Source organism: Rhinolophus ferrumequinum, chromosome 12, assembly GCF_004115265.2.
Source record: "Rhinolophus ferrumequinum isolate MPI-CBG mRhiFer1 chromosome 12, mRhiFer1_v1.p, whole genome shotgun sequence".
NCBI classification, from domain to species: domain Eukaryota; kingdom Metazoa; phylum Chordata; class Mammalia; order Chiroptera; family Rhinolophidae; genus Rhinolophus; species Rhinolophus ferrumequinum.
In genome coordinates this window covers 40,498,280-40,515,664 of record NC_046295.1, presented here as the reverse complement: position 1 = coordinate 40,515,664, position 17,385 = coordinate 40,498,280, and the positions used below count along the sequence as shown (strand labels likewise).

At 36.9% G+C, this 17,385-nt stretch overlaps 1 protein-coding gene across 1 annotated transcript in view; it reads right to left on the bottom strand.

The window, feature by feature from the left end:
- Positions 1 to 1,668: 1,668 nt before the first annotated feature.
- OSTF1 (osteoclast stimulating factor 1) overlaps positions 1,669 to 17,385 on the bottom strand; it is a 46,330-nt gene continuing 30,613 nt past the window's right edge. The window contains exons 4-10 of the mRNA XM_033124128.1: positions 16,961 to 17,024; positions 15,349 to 15,402; positions 13,807 to 13,914; positions 12,789 to 12,838; positions 9,868 to 9,946; positions 6,846 to 6,944; positions 1,669 to 2,198 (exon numbers count right to left, since the gene is read on the bottom strand). Coding sequence (XP_032980019.1) covers positions 2,140 to 2,198; positions 6,846 to 6,944; positions 9,868 to 9,946; positions 12,789 to 12,838; positions 13,807 to 13,914; positions 15,349 to 15,402; positions 16,961 to 17,024 — 513 coding nt within the window. The 3' untranslated portion in view covers positions 1,669 to 2,139. The remainder of the gene's footprint in view (positions 2,199 to 6,845; positions 6,945 to 9,867; positions 9,947 to 12,788; positions 12,839 to 13,806; positions 13,915 to 15,348; positions 15,403 to 16,960; positions 17,025 to 17,385) is intronic.

Sequence of the window (17,385 nt, the reverse complement as noted above, 5' to 3'; positions counted from 1 at the left end):
GAAGCAAAAGGAAATTTTACCATGGAGTTTCAACCACAGCTAAATGTACTGTCCTATTTCACCAAAAATTCATGCATATGCCTTAGTCCGCCTTACACTCCAAAAAACTATAGTTGGCCAACTTTTTAGAACTTGCATGGGTTTGATAGTGTTAAAAAACAGTGACAAGTGAAGTCCCCACTATTCTTTTCCTCAAATACATAAATAATATATGGGGCAGCCGGTTAGCTCAGTTGGTTAGAGCGTGGTGTTCTTAACAACAACGTTGCCAGTTCGATCCCCACATGGGCCACGGTAAGCTGCACCCTCCACAACTAGATTGAAATAACTACTTGACTTGGAGCTGATGGGTACTGGAAAAACATACTTAAATAAAATTTAAAAAACAATTTTTAAAACGTTAAAAACAAATCTTAAAATAAATAAATAAAAATAAATAAACATCTACATTGAGCACAGAGTATTTTCATAAAAATTACCTATATTCATGCAAACTGTATTATCTCTACCCATGTTAAAAAATTAAGAGTGTTTAATTGACATCTATCCTAATTACCCGAGGCCCACAGTATATCGGGACAAAAAGCTAGAGATTTCCAAAAGCTTTTTGTTACGGCACAAATCCCATTTTAAGGAACAAATCCTTAAAAGTTCTGTGAGAACAGATATAATTTCAACAATGATTTCATATCTTCAAGTTTATGCTTATGAAGAAATACAAATGTTTAATGCACATTTAAAAATATATTTGTTTGGAGAATAAAATACCCTTTTTTATTAATTTCAGATCTTGTGCTCATCCTTTGCTGTCATTGCTTATACAGATTTCCTTCTACTAAAATTTAGTTGGGGTATTTTTGAAAGACCTCAAACAGGTTTCTCAGGGTATCCTTTCTCAAGGCACCCACAGAGAGAAAAGCCAAACAGTCACAGACAGAGGAAACTCTTATAGAGGCAGTTATTCATTTCCTGAGCTAACCCACTTCCTTCTTCAAACATTTCCTTCTCTTCATCAATGTGTTTTTTGAAATTAGTATCGAAGTCTTCTTGCAAAATACTCTCGTGGGCCTAGTGCCTGGAATCTGGACAAATGCCAATGGCCACGTCATTATAAATATCATCACCATAGTGATACAAAATAAGAATCTCAAATGAAGTGTCACTTCAGTAGTACAGAAGGCTCCCTGCAATGTCAATTGATGTTTTAGCAAAAGAATCTGAATCATTATGAGCTAGAGCCATGCTTTGAAAAAACAAATGTTATCAAAGTGAAAAACTGAAGGCAAAAAGTCCTGGCTACTCCATTATGGAAAACTATGGTAACTTCCATAATAAGGAAATCAATTTTTTTAAAAATCTTTCAAACCTTAAGCAAACTGTAATGAGTTGCTGGATTTCTTTACACTAAGTATAACCTTGGAGATAAAACTGAAAGTCTCATAATTATTAATGTTGTGTATTTTATTAGATATCTATCTTTTCCATGATTATTGTCTTGACTTTAATCAAAGCAGATAAGTTAAACGGAAATTTGGTTATTATGATTCTTCTGTGCTAATAAATACAAAATATAATAAAAAATAAAATCAGTCTTTACCTAAATATAAATATAAAAAGCTTTATTTATTTACCAGCAAAGAGTGATATCAGAAAAACAGACAAAAGGAATAAAGTCTCTTAAAATGTTTATTTTTGTCAGAATAGCTGACAAGTTTCTGTTAAGTCTTTTGGTTTATTATTATAATAATCATTTCCCCCCTTGAAAAATCCATTCAAAACATCTCGATCCTTGAGGTAAAGAACTTTAACTAAAAAAAAAAAAAAAAAAAAAAAAAAACCATCTGATTTTTTTAAAGAAATAAATTCTTAAAATTCTTTAAGCTTGATAAATAGAAATAATCTCTTCTTGTTCTACCCTAGTGAACAATAATGTACTTTATACTGCAAAGTATCCAGTCACTTATTGGCAAAACAAAAGTGAGAACTACTCATTTACATGTGCTACTCAAACACAGTGCAATACTGCCACATTCATACAGACTTCTTTTAAAAACAGTTACCAACACTCTTCTGGCAAAGACAAGGTTTTGGAATGGCAAAAGCAACAGAAGTTTTAGCTCTTAAAGCTCCGGAAGGGAATTAATCTGAATCATCTTCATCAAGATACTCTTCAGCATTGCTTAATGTTCGAACGGCATCTAAAAAAAAAAAAAAAAGGGAGGGAGGGAGAAAGCAAAAGAGAGAAATTACAAATTGCTTGGATGTTGCTTTCACTTTCAAAGCTCCTGACAATTCAACAAGTTGTCATCTTCCCTCAGACCCAGGGGTTGTCCTTTCCCAAAGGGTCTTTTTCAACTTTTGCTTTTCGGCCTAACTGTCCAGTTTCTGCTGCCACAGAGGCTGACAAATACATGTTCCTTAGACATGCAGAAAAGTGAAGCGTGTAGTACTAAGGCACCACTACTCTATCTCACACAAAATGCACCATGACTGATGTGGAACACGCCAGAAGCCCCTCCACTCTGATAACTGAGTTTCCAATCTCCTCTCCCAATGACAAGTGCACACATAGTGGTCCATCAACAGTATACAGCCGGACCTGAAGTCGAGGTCACTGGGTAGAAAGATAACTCATGAGGGGAAAAAAGGAAAAGAGAATGAAAACACAGAAGCTTCAGTTTCATTTTAGAAAACACTAATAAATAAAGTATACCCAGAAGCAAAAGACTAAAATGAAAAATAAATAAAAGTTTTGAAACAGAAAGAGCTGAACCTCATCAAATGTAAAATCAATCTTGAACATGGTTCAAAAGAAAGATATCTGATCTTTAACTGTTCACCTACTCAACTCTCTAGTCAAATTTCTATAGTTACACTAAGGTATAATTTTAGGGAAAATTGAAATGCAAGTATAAGCATGTTGTTAGAGTATATTAAACATCTGTTACCACACCCAGATCATGGTCTCTAAATACTATATCTCCATAGCTCATTGGAGATATGACTAATTTCAAGTCTCAGACAGCAAACGTAAAAGATGGACCTGGAACCTCAGGGTTAAGGATCCAATCTAAAGAGGCCTCCACTACCCAAAGATGGGCTATCCATAAAGATACTAAACAGAAAGGATAAAACTCATCAAATATTTCAGCACACACCAAAGGGAATTCATTGGTTCCCTTTGGAGAATAATAGGGAACCAGCACATTTGAAAACTCTCAAATAAATGGCAAAAACCAAGCCTTTGTTCTGCTTCTGCTACATGAACTACTCCTATGGGTAACCAAACAGTTGATGAGGAGGAATTTTTCTTTATAGAGTGTTTCAGCAGTAACATCATTAGAATATCACCATTTTGCAACCATTAGTGAAATAATGGATCTACACAATGGTCATCAATGGATGCTAATATCACAGGAGGAGTGATAACTAAATATGATGGGCCTCTAATGGAAGAACATGATTTTCTTTATGAATTAGTCTCCCCTAAGGTAGACAGACAAATTAATAAAATCTAAATTTAATCAAACCTCTAGATCTAAAAAACACCAATTGACAAAAATATGCAGACGAACATAAGAAACAAGACCATGGGGATGCATACATGCAATGTCTACACTGGAAAATTCAGGTAACTTACCCAGTCTCTTTAACAAATAAATTACAAGGCTAAAAATGGGAGAAGAGGAAAGGGAAAGAAAACATTGATTTTTAAAAAAGCTAAGAGACATACCTATCAATTAGACACTGACTTGATTTGGACCCTGACTTAAAGAAACTGTAACTAAATATGTAGATAAATAAACAAACAATAAACAAACAGGTATGAGAAAAATAGCAAATCTGGACAATGACAAGATATTTGATCATAGTTAGGACTTTTTAATTTTAAGTGTGTTAATGATATTGTAGTTTTTTTTTTAAGAGTCTTTCCAAGTTCAGGAAAATGATTATTGAGAAAAAGGAACGGACATGGGAGAGTTGCTACAAGTGAAGTAGAAACCAATTATCTTATACAAGAGAAAGAAAAAGAACAAGTGGATGTAAGCAGAACAAACGCAAACCTCAATGATTTCACTTTCAAACTATTAGAAGTCCCCAGATTGACTATATTCCTCTCCATTCTCCTGAAAAGGAGTTCTAGAGACCTTGGAGAAACATATTTTGTCCTACACCATGAACTTCAGGACTGGCTGTCCACTTGGTAAAAGCAGCTTTTTAAGCTAAAGACAAAAAGAAACAGCAAAGCTCTTTCCCCTTCTTTGTTACTACAATCCTGTATTTGCAATATTTGAGATACTACTCTTTGTCCTTCAATGGTTACTTCTGCACTTTGTTTTAAACTCATTTCTTCTGTCAGTAAGAGAAAGATGACTTGCCATGGTGCAAACTCTGACTGAACGGAAAGCAAGAGACAGAAATGAGCGAGGCAAACAGATTCCTTCTCCTTCCTTCCTTTCATGGACTGCTCGGAGGCACAGTGTCTCATACGGACAAATGCAGAGTGATGAGCTGTATCTCTTCAGAGCCTGTGTTGGAGCATGACAGCATAGTGACGTATCTCCCAGCAGCGCTTCTCATCCTCCCCTAACCTCACTTCCATTTCTCCTCAATCTCACTGCCCTGGACTTACACATACCAAATCAAGCACCAGCACTTAAAACACAGACAGACAAACAATAAATAAATAAATGGTGGAAGGATAAACACAATAACATGGATAAATCTTATAGAAATAATGTTAAGTGAAAGAAGTTAGACATAAAAAAGTACATACTGGTTGATTCCATTTATATCAAAGTTCAGGAACAGGAAAAGCTACTCTATTGTGAAAGAAGCAAGGATGGTGAGGAAGGCTTCTGGAGTATGGGAAATGTTCTCTATCTTGATCTGAGTTGTGGCAAATAAGTGTAAGAACAGTAAAAAAAAAGAAAAAGAAAATTCATCAAGCTGTATACACTTTGGATTTATGCACTTAATGTAAATTATACCCTGATTTTTTAAAAATTGGAAAAAAATTTAAGAGCTCAACCCTCAAATATGATCCTGAACCCATCCCTATACACTTTTCATGGTAAATACAACAAATGAATTATTTTGTCCCTCTAAGAAATCCACACTGTGCTTTTCAAAGGGGACAACAATACCAGAATATAACTTTTCTAGCTTTAGAGTTCATGGTGGCAATTAGCTATCTGTCCCAATATTCAAATTCTCATTCCAACTAGGATCAAAATACAAATCAAAACTTTTAAAACTGGATGATTGGGAGGATAAAGCAAGAAAAAAACAGAGAAGAGGGTAACATGAAAATCGAAATACAAAAATTCATTTCTTGGCTCTGTGTGCCAGTCCCCAAGACAACCTCTTTAACGAATCCATTATCTAATCAGTACAAATTTAAGAGGGCAGACTAACAACCCTTGAAGTGAAGAGAGAAAAAGAGGAGCACCCAACCTCCTAGTGCCAATTTACAAAGACCACAAAGGTGAGGGATAGAGAAGAATTTGCCACCTGCCTCTGCCAGCTCCAGCTGCTCATGTGGAGCCCTCTGGGTGCAGCTCTCAGTGGTCTGAGCAGGTGGGATATTTTCCTTGCCTATCACCATCAAGCTCATACTATGCACAAGATTCTGATAACCTTCAGCTCGTGAGAAACCTTCCTCCGCAGTCAGCACATTCTGAACGTACCCATATAGCAACAGGAAGTCAGTGGCAGAAAAAGGAAGTTAGGCCACAGTCCAGCTTTGTGACCCAACCAAGACAGCAAGGAGCAGGAGGTGCACTTCAAGTAAAAGCGTCTCTCCCACATGGCTGCAAATATAGCTTCTCAGTCAAAACAGAGCTGGGGAGCACCACTCAGATGGTAAGCGCTTTCTCACTCAGTAGAATCTATTTCATGTATGTATGCATAATTAAAGAAAGATTTGCTCTGCCAATGAGGAATCATGACTTAAATAATTAAGGAGTCCCAAACTTCTTAATGGTTTACACTATATATCTGAACTATAGTTATCGATAAAAGAAATAAGAAGCTGGAACAAATACATAGCTGGAATAAAGGACTAAAAGGAAAAATAGATTCGTGCAGAGAGCTATGATGGGCATTTGATGATAGGTGAGGACGATATTTCTGAGACGCTCCCTCGGCAAGAAGAGTTCAAGACACACCCTCCCAGCATTTCTTTCAGAAACCACTGCATTAGAATGATTCTGGGGGACACAGTCAATAGGCTAATAAACATCCGGTCTCATGAATCATGAATAACACAGGCGTGTTTCACACCTTTTCTTTAACACCTTTTCAAAACAAACACACACACTTTTCATTTTTTTCAAACCTATTCTCCCACATCAATACCTATTTTTATCTTTAAGAATGTACACCTAAACTTCATCTTTAAACACCACCCCTAGTCTAGGATAATTTAGATTATACTTTAATGATACCCTCATTTAAAATAGAAACAAAATATAATCATGGAGCTGTTAAGTGCTTAATTTAAAAAATGTTTAAGGATAACCACTCATGAAAAACATATCTGAAAAGAGGAGATAGAGACCGTGATTCTCTGACAAAGACTGTGTAATGGAAAGCAAGGTGATTAGAATCTGATTGTAACAAACAAAGGAAATAAACAAAAATTAGTAAAAGATTAATGTCTCTTCAATTTTGTTTGCATGAGGGTATTCTTCTGTGTCACAGGTTCTGATTTAGACCAAAGATATAAACTCTAACTTCAGAAACACCTAAAGAGTTTATTAAGAAAATTTCCCCCCAATATTAAGTTGATAAATCTTAGTCATGATTGCATCAGAGGAGAAAGATGGGTTAAATCCAAATACCTGTTCCCTGTTTCTTTTTCAGGAGAGTTGCACAGGCAGCATTAGTAGCCATGTCCAGGGCCAGCTTCTTCTCATTGTTTCTTAAGTCTGTCCTAGCACCTTCCCCAACACAACAAAAGTAAATTAGATGTTTTTGAAGACTATAGTAGTAGCCAATCCTCTTTCCACCAAAACTAATCACTTTTGGCAAAACTAGAGAACCTTTCTGGCCCAGAAGTAATAAGATTTTTCAAAGCAGAAAATCTTTCTCAAAACCATAACAGTGTATTTGGCATCTTTAATCAGGGAGCTTGTTGCTGCACCTGTGATAATTATGCACAATCAAAATATAGCCTTCCCTTCGAGTCCCTATAGAATTTCATGTGAACTTTTCAGTGAGTTTACCATGTCTATGGTAAATCTTAAATCAGACCCCAATAGCTACATGTGCCTCAGCATGAGTATTTGGACATTAAATTCAATATGCCCTTTGCCTCTTTTTCTGTTCGAGGTCTTTAGAAAAGACCATGGAGGATGAGCTCAAGGGGAATTAATATTTTATCTCTGTAAGTATACTCTCATGCAAATTAGCAGAATAGCAATATAATAAAACCCAGAGGCAATTAATTCATAGTTCCTGTAGCCCATCTTCTACTTTTTTCCTTCTCTTTATTGTTAAAAGTCACATAATTCATGAATTCATTCTCATCATTAAAGATTCAAAAATACAGAAGTATGCTGAACAAAAGTATATGTACCATTTCATCCCCCAACAAACCCCGTCCTTCCCCATTTTCTACCTTCTCCAAAGGTAACCATTCCCAACAAGTGGGCCTCAGTTTCGTCTCCCTTACATGCAGGAATGCATTCACAGACATATGTACATACACACAAAATCATATGACATGTATTGATCTTGTAATTTGATTTTGTAATTGATGCACAATTGACAGATACTAGTTTCAAGTATACAACATAATGATTCGATATTTGTATATAATGTGAAATGATCCTAAGTCTAGTTAACATCATTCACCATACATAGTGACAAATTTTTTTTAATGTGAGAACTTTTAAGATCTAGTCTCTTTGCAACTTTCTAACATGTAATACAGTACTAACCCTAGTCACCATGCTGTACATTACATCCCCGGGACTTATTTTATAACTAGAAGTTTGTACCTTTTGACCCCAAGATTTTTTTTAACTTAACAATCTATAATGATATTCCTTAGTAGTACGCGTACTTATAATTCAATCTATTTAAATGTTTATTAGTATTCCATTTTGTGGATGTTCCAAATATTATTTAATCAATCCTCTATTGAGTGGCATTTAGGCTATTCCTATTTTTCATTATCACAAACAATACTGCCTCCTAGAACAATATCTCTATTTATACATATTTCTGAAGGATGGTTTCCTAGAAGTAGCGCTGAAATGTAAGAATATGTACATTTTTAATTCTGCTACCTACTGTGAGACTGCTATCTAAGAAGGCTTTACCAATTTAAACTTTCTGCCACAGTGTATAAGAATACCATTTTCTTTGCAACCATATCCTCTTCAACAAACACAAAATAAATGTCCTAAAACTTAAAGGAACAAAAATATTGAGTCGGAAAAAATAGTATGTTTAATTAGGAATATGGCAATCGTGTGTGAAAATCTTTCTCCTGAACAGAATTAGATCTATCCACAGTTAGGGTTATATGGAAAACCTCATTCTCTCATTCTGCTATAGTACAAAAATCTTGAGGGTTAATAGTTCTGGGACTAGTTATATTTTACATTAAATTACACTTTTGAACTCATAAACATGATTTCTGTTAGAACAGGAAATGTTCAGAGACGGTCATGCTAGAGAAAAACAACCATTTCCTGTGTCCCTCTTAATCTCCGCTGTCCAATAAGAATACAATGTGAGCCATATATGTAATTTTCAATTTTCTAGTGTCCACATTTTCCAAAAGTAATATTCATTTTAATGTTTTATTTTACCCAGTATATCTGAAATGTTATCACTTTATCATGTAACCATTATAAAAATTATTATGACAGTTTGTATTTTTTTTACTAAGTCTTCAAAATCTGGGGTGCATTTTACAATTACAGCACATCTCAGTTCGGAACAGTCTCATTTCAAGGGCTCAGGAGCACATGTGGCCAGTGGCTGCCACAGCAGACGGCATAGCTCTCAGCATAACCTTGGGGGAGCAGGGGAGCCACTACAGTGGTGCCCAGAGTATCTGATCTTTTAGACCTAAAGTTTACATCATCAACATACTTTAAATCAAAAATATTTCCTCTAATATATCCCACAACAATCCTCCAAGGAGTCCTAATAATTGTAAATCCATGTAACATGTGGCCTGGGGACTCAAGCATCTTATATTACAGCCTTCTGAACCAGGGTGTACTATGGCGTGATATGCCTGGCCCTCTGTAAGGGTTAATTAATATTAGCGGGACAAATGGATCGATAGATGGTCAGTCTATGATATCACTGTTCCCTCTGACTTAAATAAAAACAGGAATCAAGAGATTTTCTTTCATTCTCTGTATATCTAGCATCTGCTCAGTTCAAAGCAAGACACTGCAGTCACAGCAGTCTTTCTTCCATATCAAGGCTTTCCTGTGAGAGCAGGGGCCTCAGCAACTTTACCCATACAGCTTTCTCAGAGAGGATCTCCTCTATGTGTACACACACACACACACACACACACACACACACACACATCCCTTCCTTCTAAGGCCCTTTAGTTCTGCAGAAATGTACAGTAAGTTCTTACTAAAATTAATATATGTAATTTTGAGGCTTGCCAAAGTTTTAATTTAAAATTAAAAACTTACACAAATCACCACAATAGTTTTATCTTAGCATAATAACTGTGTGATACAGACAGAGTAGAGGTTAAAATCCCAGTTTTAAAATAAGGAGCATAAGGAGACTATTATCTTTCTACTCTTTCAAATGGTATAATTGGATGTAGCCTATTTTTCAGGGTAAGCAAAGATCAGATAAACTGAGCACACACTTTACCTTTTCCCAGAAGCAACTCGACAATATCTGCATAACCCTTCCAGGCAGCAGCATGCAAAGCTGTGTCTCCCAACTTGTTCTATTGTGATAAAAAGAGAAAGTAGCATTTTTAAAAAAGAGAGGGCAGTCTGAAAACACACATGAATTTAGGCTTATTCTAAGTAAACCTAAAATGAGAACAAAGTTATAAAATCGTGTAAAATTCCAATGAGGGAAAGGAGACTCAAGAGATGAGAGAGGAGTCATTCTGGGAGATGGAATGGGATGTTGGAGCAGAAACTGCCGTGGCAGAACACAAGTGGAAGTCCAGATGCCCGCAGAGGAAGACCCCAGGAGGAAGCAAGCACATTTGCCCCCACAGAAGTCTAGCGTGAATTGGGAACTAGAGATGCTGGGAGACACTGGAGCAGGAATGAGGCATGGGGATGAAAACAACAGTACTGGTCAAAGTGTTTATAAGGAGTAATCCCAGAACCCCAGATCACCTGCCTCTCTCCCTGCTGCCAGATGAGCCAGTAGAGGTGGTAGAATTACCCTGTCAAGAAATTAACCAGATAGTTTCCAAGCTATAGGTATAAGAGAACATGCAATAAGGCCAGGAACTAAAAGCAGGAGGTAGGTGAAAAACCTACAAACTGAGCAGTAAGACCACTCTCCCAGCTGCCTTTACCTACCCTCCTGCCCCAATGTGTACAGTCTAGCATGTACCTCCAAGCAGGAGGCTGGAGTTTACTTCTCTGGTGAAGCTGAACAGCCCCACATGCAGGAGAGGGAGTGGGTGCTCATACTGGCATCTGGGTACACCCAAAAAACAGCCAAGACCTCACCACTTCACCCTGTGGAAAACCCACCAGCCAACAAGACCCACAAGGACACAGAGCTTCCAATAACACTTAAATATGAATAGATAAACAAAGACACTAGGTATTTGAAGAAAGTCTCCCATATTGAGGAAATACCAAAACAAACAAAATAAATGAATCTCTGAGGAAAAAGAGACTATACTGTGAATAGCAGAAAATGTTTTAAAAAGCTATAATTAACATATCAGCGATATAAGATTCTATTGCATGATGAAATATGAAAAAGATGCTATTTAAAGATAAGAATCAGAGTAAAAGAAAGAGCTTGGGGTAAACAGAATTCTAAGATGGTCCCTAAGACGCCTGCCCCTGGCACACAACCCCTGTATAATTCCCTCCTCTTGAGTATAGGTGAGACCAGTGAATATAACAGAATATCACTCCCACAACTGGGTTTCTAATCAGTTGATGTTGAGTTCATCAAAAGGGAGATTATACTGGGTGGGCCTAACCTAATCAGGTGTGCCATTTCCCAAAAAAAGGTATAGTGTTAGAGACACAATCTCCTGCTGCCCTTGAGGAGGAAAACAAATAGCCATGTTGTGAACTGCCTACGAAGAAGGGTTGACGGGCACATTAACAGGTACAAGAAACTCAATTCTCCTGGCAACCTGAATGAGCTTGAAATAGGATGTGAGCTCCAGATGAGAACTCTGCTCTAGCCAATACCTTGATTCCAGCCTGGGAGACCTGAGCAGAGAATCCATCTATGCCCTGACCAGACTTCAGAAAGTGTAAGGTAAGTGGGTGCTATTTTAGGTTGCTGCTATGTTTGTAGTAATTTGTTACATAGCAATTGAAAACTAACACGGAGCTCTGGAGAATTAAAAAGGAGAATTAAAAAGGGAACCAAAATAAAACAAAGATAAAGGTGAGAAACTAAAAGCAGGAGGTAGGTGAAAAAATCTCAGAAAAACTAAGAAAATTTGAGATTCAACCTAAGAGTTCCAACATGGGCATTCAGAACCAAAGAACAAAGAAAATGGTCAAAAAACTGGTCATAAAGACTATAAAAGAAATAATACAAGATATTTTTCCGGGCTGAAAAAGCTCACCACAAAAAGATCCACACAAAAGCTCATCACTGTGCAATTTTAGAACGCCAAAGTTAAAGATTCCAATCAAAAGAAAAAGCAGATCACACACAAAAGAATGGGAATCAAAATGGCATCAAACCTCTTGAGAACAAGCCTAGAAACTAGAATACCATAGAGCAATATCTGCAAAAATTCTGAGGAAAGTCATTTTCAACCCAGAATTCTGAGAGCCAAATAATCAATTCCACGCTCCTCTTTCTCAAGAATCTACTTGAAGACGTTCTTCAACAAATGGAAGACATAGGATGCAGAAAAGTGAAGACACAACACAGCAAAGAGGTGAAGGTTTCCCAGGGAGACAGCAAAGGGCAGCTGAGACCTACATAGTTGTTCAGATTAGAGAGTGAGGATGGAGAGCTTCAAGAAATAGGATCCCAGGGAGAAAAAGAAAGCAATTGATGATGTTACACATTTTGAGAAAATATGTCATGAGAATATAAAACAGTATAGGAGTTTTTGTGAGATACAAAAAAAAAGAAGTTAATAAATGTCAGGAAGTACAAAAACAAAAAAGTTCTACAATATAACCACAAATTATGACATGATACAATGGGAGGACCAGAGGAGGCAAGGTGGGGTGCTGGGTGCTGGAAGATGAGAGTTGGGCAGCTGACAAGCTTAAACCTTCACCTACCAGATAGGATTTCAAAATACATAGGGAGATGATAAATTATGAGACAGTTTCCTTAGTAACATGAGGAAAGAAGAAAGAGCTAAAAGCCAAAAGTGATGACATACGAGGAGCTCAGTAGGCATTTTGGGCTTTATACAATTTGAACTTTAGTATAATAATAATTATATTTAAACTATGTGCTTATAACATTTTGATTAAAAATTTAATGAAAGACAATAAATGGGAAAAGGTCAGTTCAAGACACTAAGATGTGATTTTTCATGCCCACCAGTCATAGAGAGAGAACAAGGCAGCGGTGTTAAATCACTTCCACGTAAGCAGTCTCACCTGTTGATTCAGTTCAATGTTTGGTTGAGTAAATAGCATTTCTACTATATCTGAAATTCAAATAGAAAATATATTTTTTAAGAATGCGAAATAAAAGTCTGACAAGACTACAAATAATAAGTTTTAAAAGGAAGATTCTTTAGAAGAATCTTCAAGAAAATCCTTACAACAAATTTTTCAAATATTATGTAAATAAAAGACTTAAGACTCTAACAGATAGTTTTACTCGGGAAATTTTTTTTCAAATAATTTAGTTTTTGCATTGTCACATGATATCTATGATTAAAAACATTTACATTAGCTATAATACTTAATATTTATATTACTAATTTGTATTTATTAGCTAAAATAATATGGGTTTCTTTTGGGAGACAACCATAAATTTCCCTTCAGCTATGCTATTTAATTTGTTGGGTTCTTTGTTTCTCATTCTTGGAATTATTGTGTGTGTGTGTGTGTGTGGGTGTGTGTGTGTTATAGAGAGACGCAGAAAGAGAGTGGGTGTGGTGGATTTTTGGCCAGGCTGAAATACATCTAGAAAGTCCATTTGCCATTATTATAATTGATTATAACATAGAAAGTTATCAACTAAATCACTAACTCAAGCAAATGCTTTTTTCCTGAATCTAACAGTTTGCATTAAACTTCAAATGTAAAACATAAAAGTATATCATGGGAAAAGCTAAGCTAGAGGAATCAATTCTGCCCCTTTTATCTGTAAGATTAGATAATGGGTTTTGTTTTTATATCACTGTTGTTCTCCTGTAACTTTTCCAGGTCTGATTGAGGAAAAGAAGCTTCCACTCTTTTAAGTGAAAGAAGTCCTGTAGCAAGGCTGACTGATCACATTCTACCTACTGTTTTACAAAGCTTCCAGGAACAAGGCTTTTGGCTGATGTTCCAAAGGATTTAAAAAGAAGAACCAATTTTTTATTTCACTTCTGTAAATCTGACTCCCTTAGATGAAGCACATTTTTCAGTAGCACAGACATTTATGGTAACAAACAAAATGTAATACCTTTGTGGCCCCCGTGACAAGCCCAATATAAGGCAGTGCTTCCAGCTTTGTCTAAGCCATTAACACCGACTCGGTTGTCCAAACACTCTCTCAACCAGCTCAAGTTGCCTGAAAAAATTTTACATTTATAAAAACAGAAGAAAAAGCGTTTTGTTTTTTGTTTTGCTTTTCAATCGATTTCATCCTGCATAAATTTCCATTTGCAATGGATTAATCAGCAGGTCTGAAATTAAGACCTGCCCAATAATGCATTTATTATGGTACATTTTTTACTTCCAGTTTATTAATGGAAAGCATTAACATCAATTTTTAATGGCAGGTTTATGGGATGAGTTGACTAAATGGGTCTACTTAAGTTATTTTTACTCTGAAAAAAATATTTTTTTTATTCTTTTTTCTTTTTTTTTTTTCTCTGTGAATTCCTGGAACCTGGGGAAGAAACAGTCAAACCTAAGAACAAGCAGACACTACTCATATCCATATTTAAAATGCACTTTAAGGTCTTACAAGAAAAAAAAATACTAAATAACCTATTCAAAGCTGCTGTTATTATATAAAGTATAACTAGTAATTTAAAATCCTCTGGCTAATGCCCTAAATATCTAATTCACAAAAAATGTTTTAAATGTCAATTTCATAGTTCTACTTATGCACAATCCTAAACCAATAATTTCCTTTTGCATATTCAGATTTCAAAAAGATCTAAAGCAGAATGAAGGAGACCTCACCGAGGCCTTGCAAAAACTCCCCATTATCTACCGCAGTTTCTCAACAGCAGCCCTATTGACATTTGGGGTTGGAGAATTCTCTGTTATAAGGGCTGTCCTGTGCACTGTAGGATATTTAGCATGTCCCCAGCCTCTACCCAAATGGTGCCAGTGGCATATCCCCACTCACGACAGTCAAAATGTCTCCAGATACTGCCAAATGTCCAAGCGTGTGGAAGGAGGAATTACCCTCAGTGGAGAACCACTGACCTACAGGATAAAGGCCTAGGAAGGCCCATCCTGTTGCTCCCTCCCTCCCCAACTCTACCCTTATATATACACTTGCACAATATCAACACTCCTAAAGGCTGTACTTCCAAGAAAGCCCCACCCTCCTGCCTTCCTGTTACTCATTCTAGCCTCTCTAGCCTGTTCATAGTAAGCACACTTCACTGCTGTACTTATCACACCATCTTATTCTGTTACACGCATCTCTCCCTTTCCAGACTTTGAGTTCTGGGAATAACAGACCATGCCTTTCCACTCACCACAGAGCACAGGGGTAGGTAAAATACCCAAAATATTTGTTGACTGACATTTTTAAATTAAAATTGCATTTATCTCTCTAGGATGATAGAAAGCAGAACAGAGATTGCTTCTGGGGAGGCAGGGATTTAACTAGGAAGGGAACTTTCTGGGATGATAGCATGTTCTAGATCTTGATCTGGGTGCTGGTTACATGGGTGTCTACATTTGTCAACAGTCAACAAACTATATAATTAAAACCTGTGTGCTTCACTGTACCATCTCAATAAAAAAAAAGAATCACACCTACCTCTTTTTGCAGCTTCATGCAATGGATTGTCAATGGATTCTGCCTGCTCAGCCACTAGATTGAAAAAAAAAAGTGCAAATCCAATGTCACCAAATGATTTACTGAAGCCTTCACAGTCCCCCAGCTTCCATAGCGCCAGGGCCTTCCACAATTCAGCTTCCCTTATTTAATGTAGGGGAAAAAATAGCAGAAAACCAAATTGATGCTTCCTGCTTTAAAAGAAACTGAATTATGTATTAAATGAAACCAAGCTAAGCAGTAACACAATAACGCAGCAATGAACTGGAAGTATAAGCAAAAGAAACAGATCCATGGCCTGGCACACCAGTTTATTCAAGTATTTAATAAACAAATTTAGTCACAAAAATGCAAAAGAAGGGGTGGCTGGTTAGCTCAGTTGGTTAGAGCATGGTGCTGGTAGGACCAAGGTTGCCGGTTCGATCCCCACATGGGCCATGGTGAGCTGTGCCCTCCGTTAAAAAAAAAAAAAGTGCAAAAGAAAGCATTTGATGTTTATTTTTACATTCCATAAAAACACCATCCATGAAGAAAGACAGCTGAAAATAATCATTGGCCTTGTGTGTGTGCATGTGAGGTTGGGGTGCAGGGAAACTATTTTGCTTCCTGAATTCAGAAAGGGCAGTCGGTATACCTACCAGCCTCCAAGGAAGGTGTGTTCATTGTTATCCTAGAATCGGCAGGAGTGACCACATGAAGACTTCAGAACCACCCCCACCCTCTGTAAAGGGTTGTAACTGGACACTCCTTTGGCTACAGGGGATCCAAAGCAACAGAGGAACATTTTATATCCTCAGTGTGTGTGACCATGTCACACCCTCAGAAATGGAGTACACGATAGAGGCATATTTGGGATTTCAAAGGTCTAAGGAGTGTAAAAGTGTTTCAAGTCTGTAAATCCAGAATGGTATGGCCCTAAAACCAGGGAGAGCGATTTAACTCAAACCTTCACATTATACAGATGGAGAAACAGCCCCAGAGGTAGCAGTTCAGCGCCTTCACTAAGGCCCCTTATTTTTAGGAAGTGGAAGAAAAAGGATTAAAACCCAGGACCCTTGTTTATTAATCCTGTGCTCTTTTTCCTTTATTTTAATTTCTACAAAAGTCTGTTTTATGCCCCTTCCAACCAGAAGCAGTTCTGTAGCAGGGGCCACATCTCACTGCTCAATCTCCCCAAACTGCCCTGATGTGCATTTAGTGAACATCACTGTCCCAAACATGAATTAACAAGGCAGGGTTACTTCATCAGAAAAGAAAGGGCAAATTTTTAAGAACCATCCATGAAATTCAGTTTAATAGCAAAAACAAAAAAGGAAAAGAAAAATATTCTAAGAGCTGAATAAAGTAAAACCCTAAGTGTTTCCTTGGGTTCTTTCAAGGATGTTACAATGCATTTTCTTAAGCTAAGGAGTCAAGGCTCAAGCCCCTCTGGTGTCTATGACCCTTCTATTAACAGGAGACTCATGGAGAAGAAAATGTCCTAGGTTCGCAACAACTCCAATGATTTCTCAGCCACAGCTGCGAGCAGAAAACCCCGGAAACCACATACTTGAAAGTGCACAGAGTATAGTCCAGCCACCACAGCCAAGCTTACCATAGTTGCTCGGGATTAGTCCAGTCCTGCCTTTGGAGGTGCCTTTCCACCAATTGGTATCAGTCTGGTGAAAGAAGAGTTAAATTAAGTGGCACCAAATCCAGTTTACATTCAATCATTTTTTAAAAACCACTTGGCTCGTGGAGGGTAACTGCTCTACAAAATGTCCACTGACCCTGGTCACAAAGCTCAAGCTTCCTCATTCACTAGTTACGGATGTCCATTCCCCTTATCACTAAACTGCAAATATTCACACATCTGCCTGCAATAAATCAAATACACTTCATCACAGAGCCTCAACAATCAAACAAATCAAACAGAAATAATACAAATGAAAAAGAAAAAGATTACATTTAGTTTATAGACCATAGGATTTTTTTCTTTTGTCCAGTCTAATTTTGCTTAGCTTCAAGATTTTTTGTTTT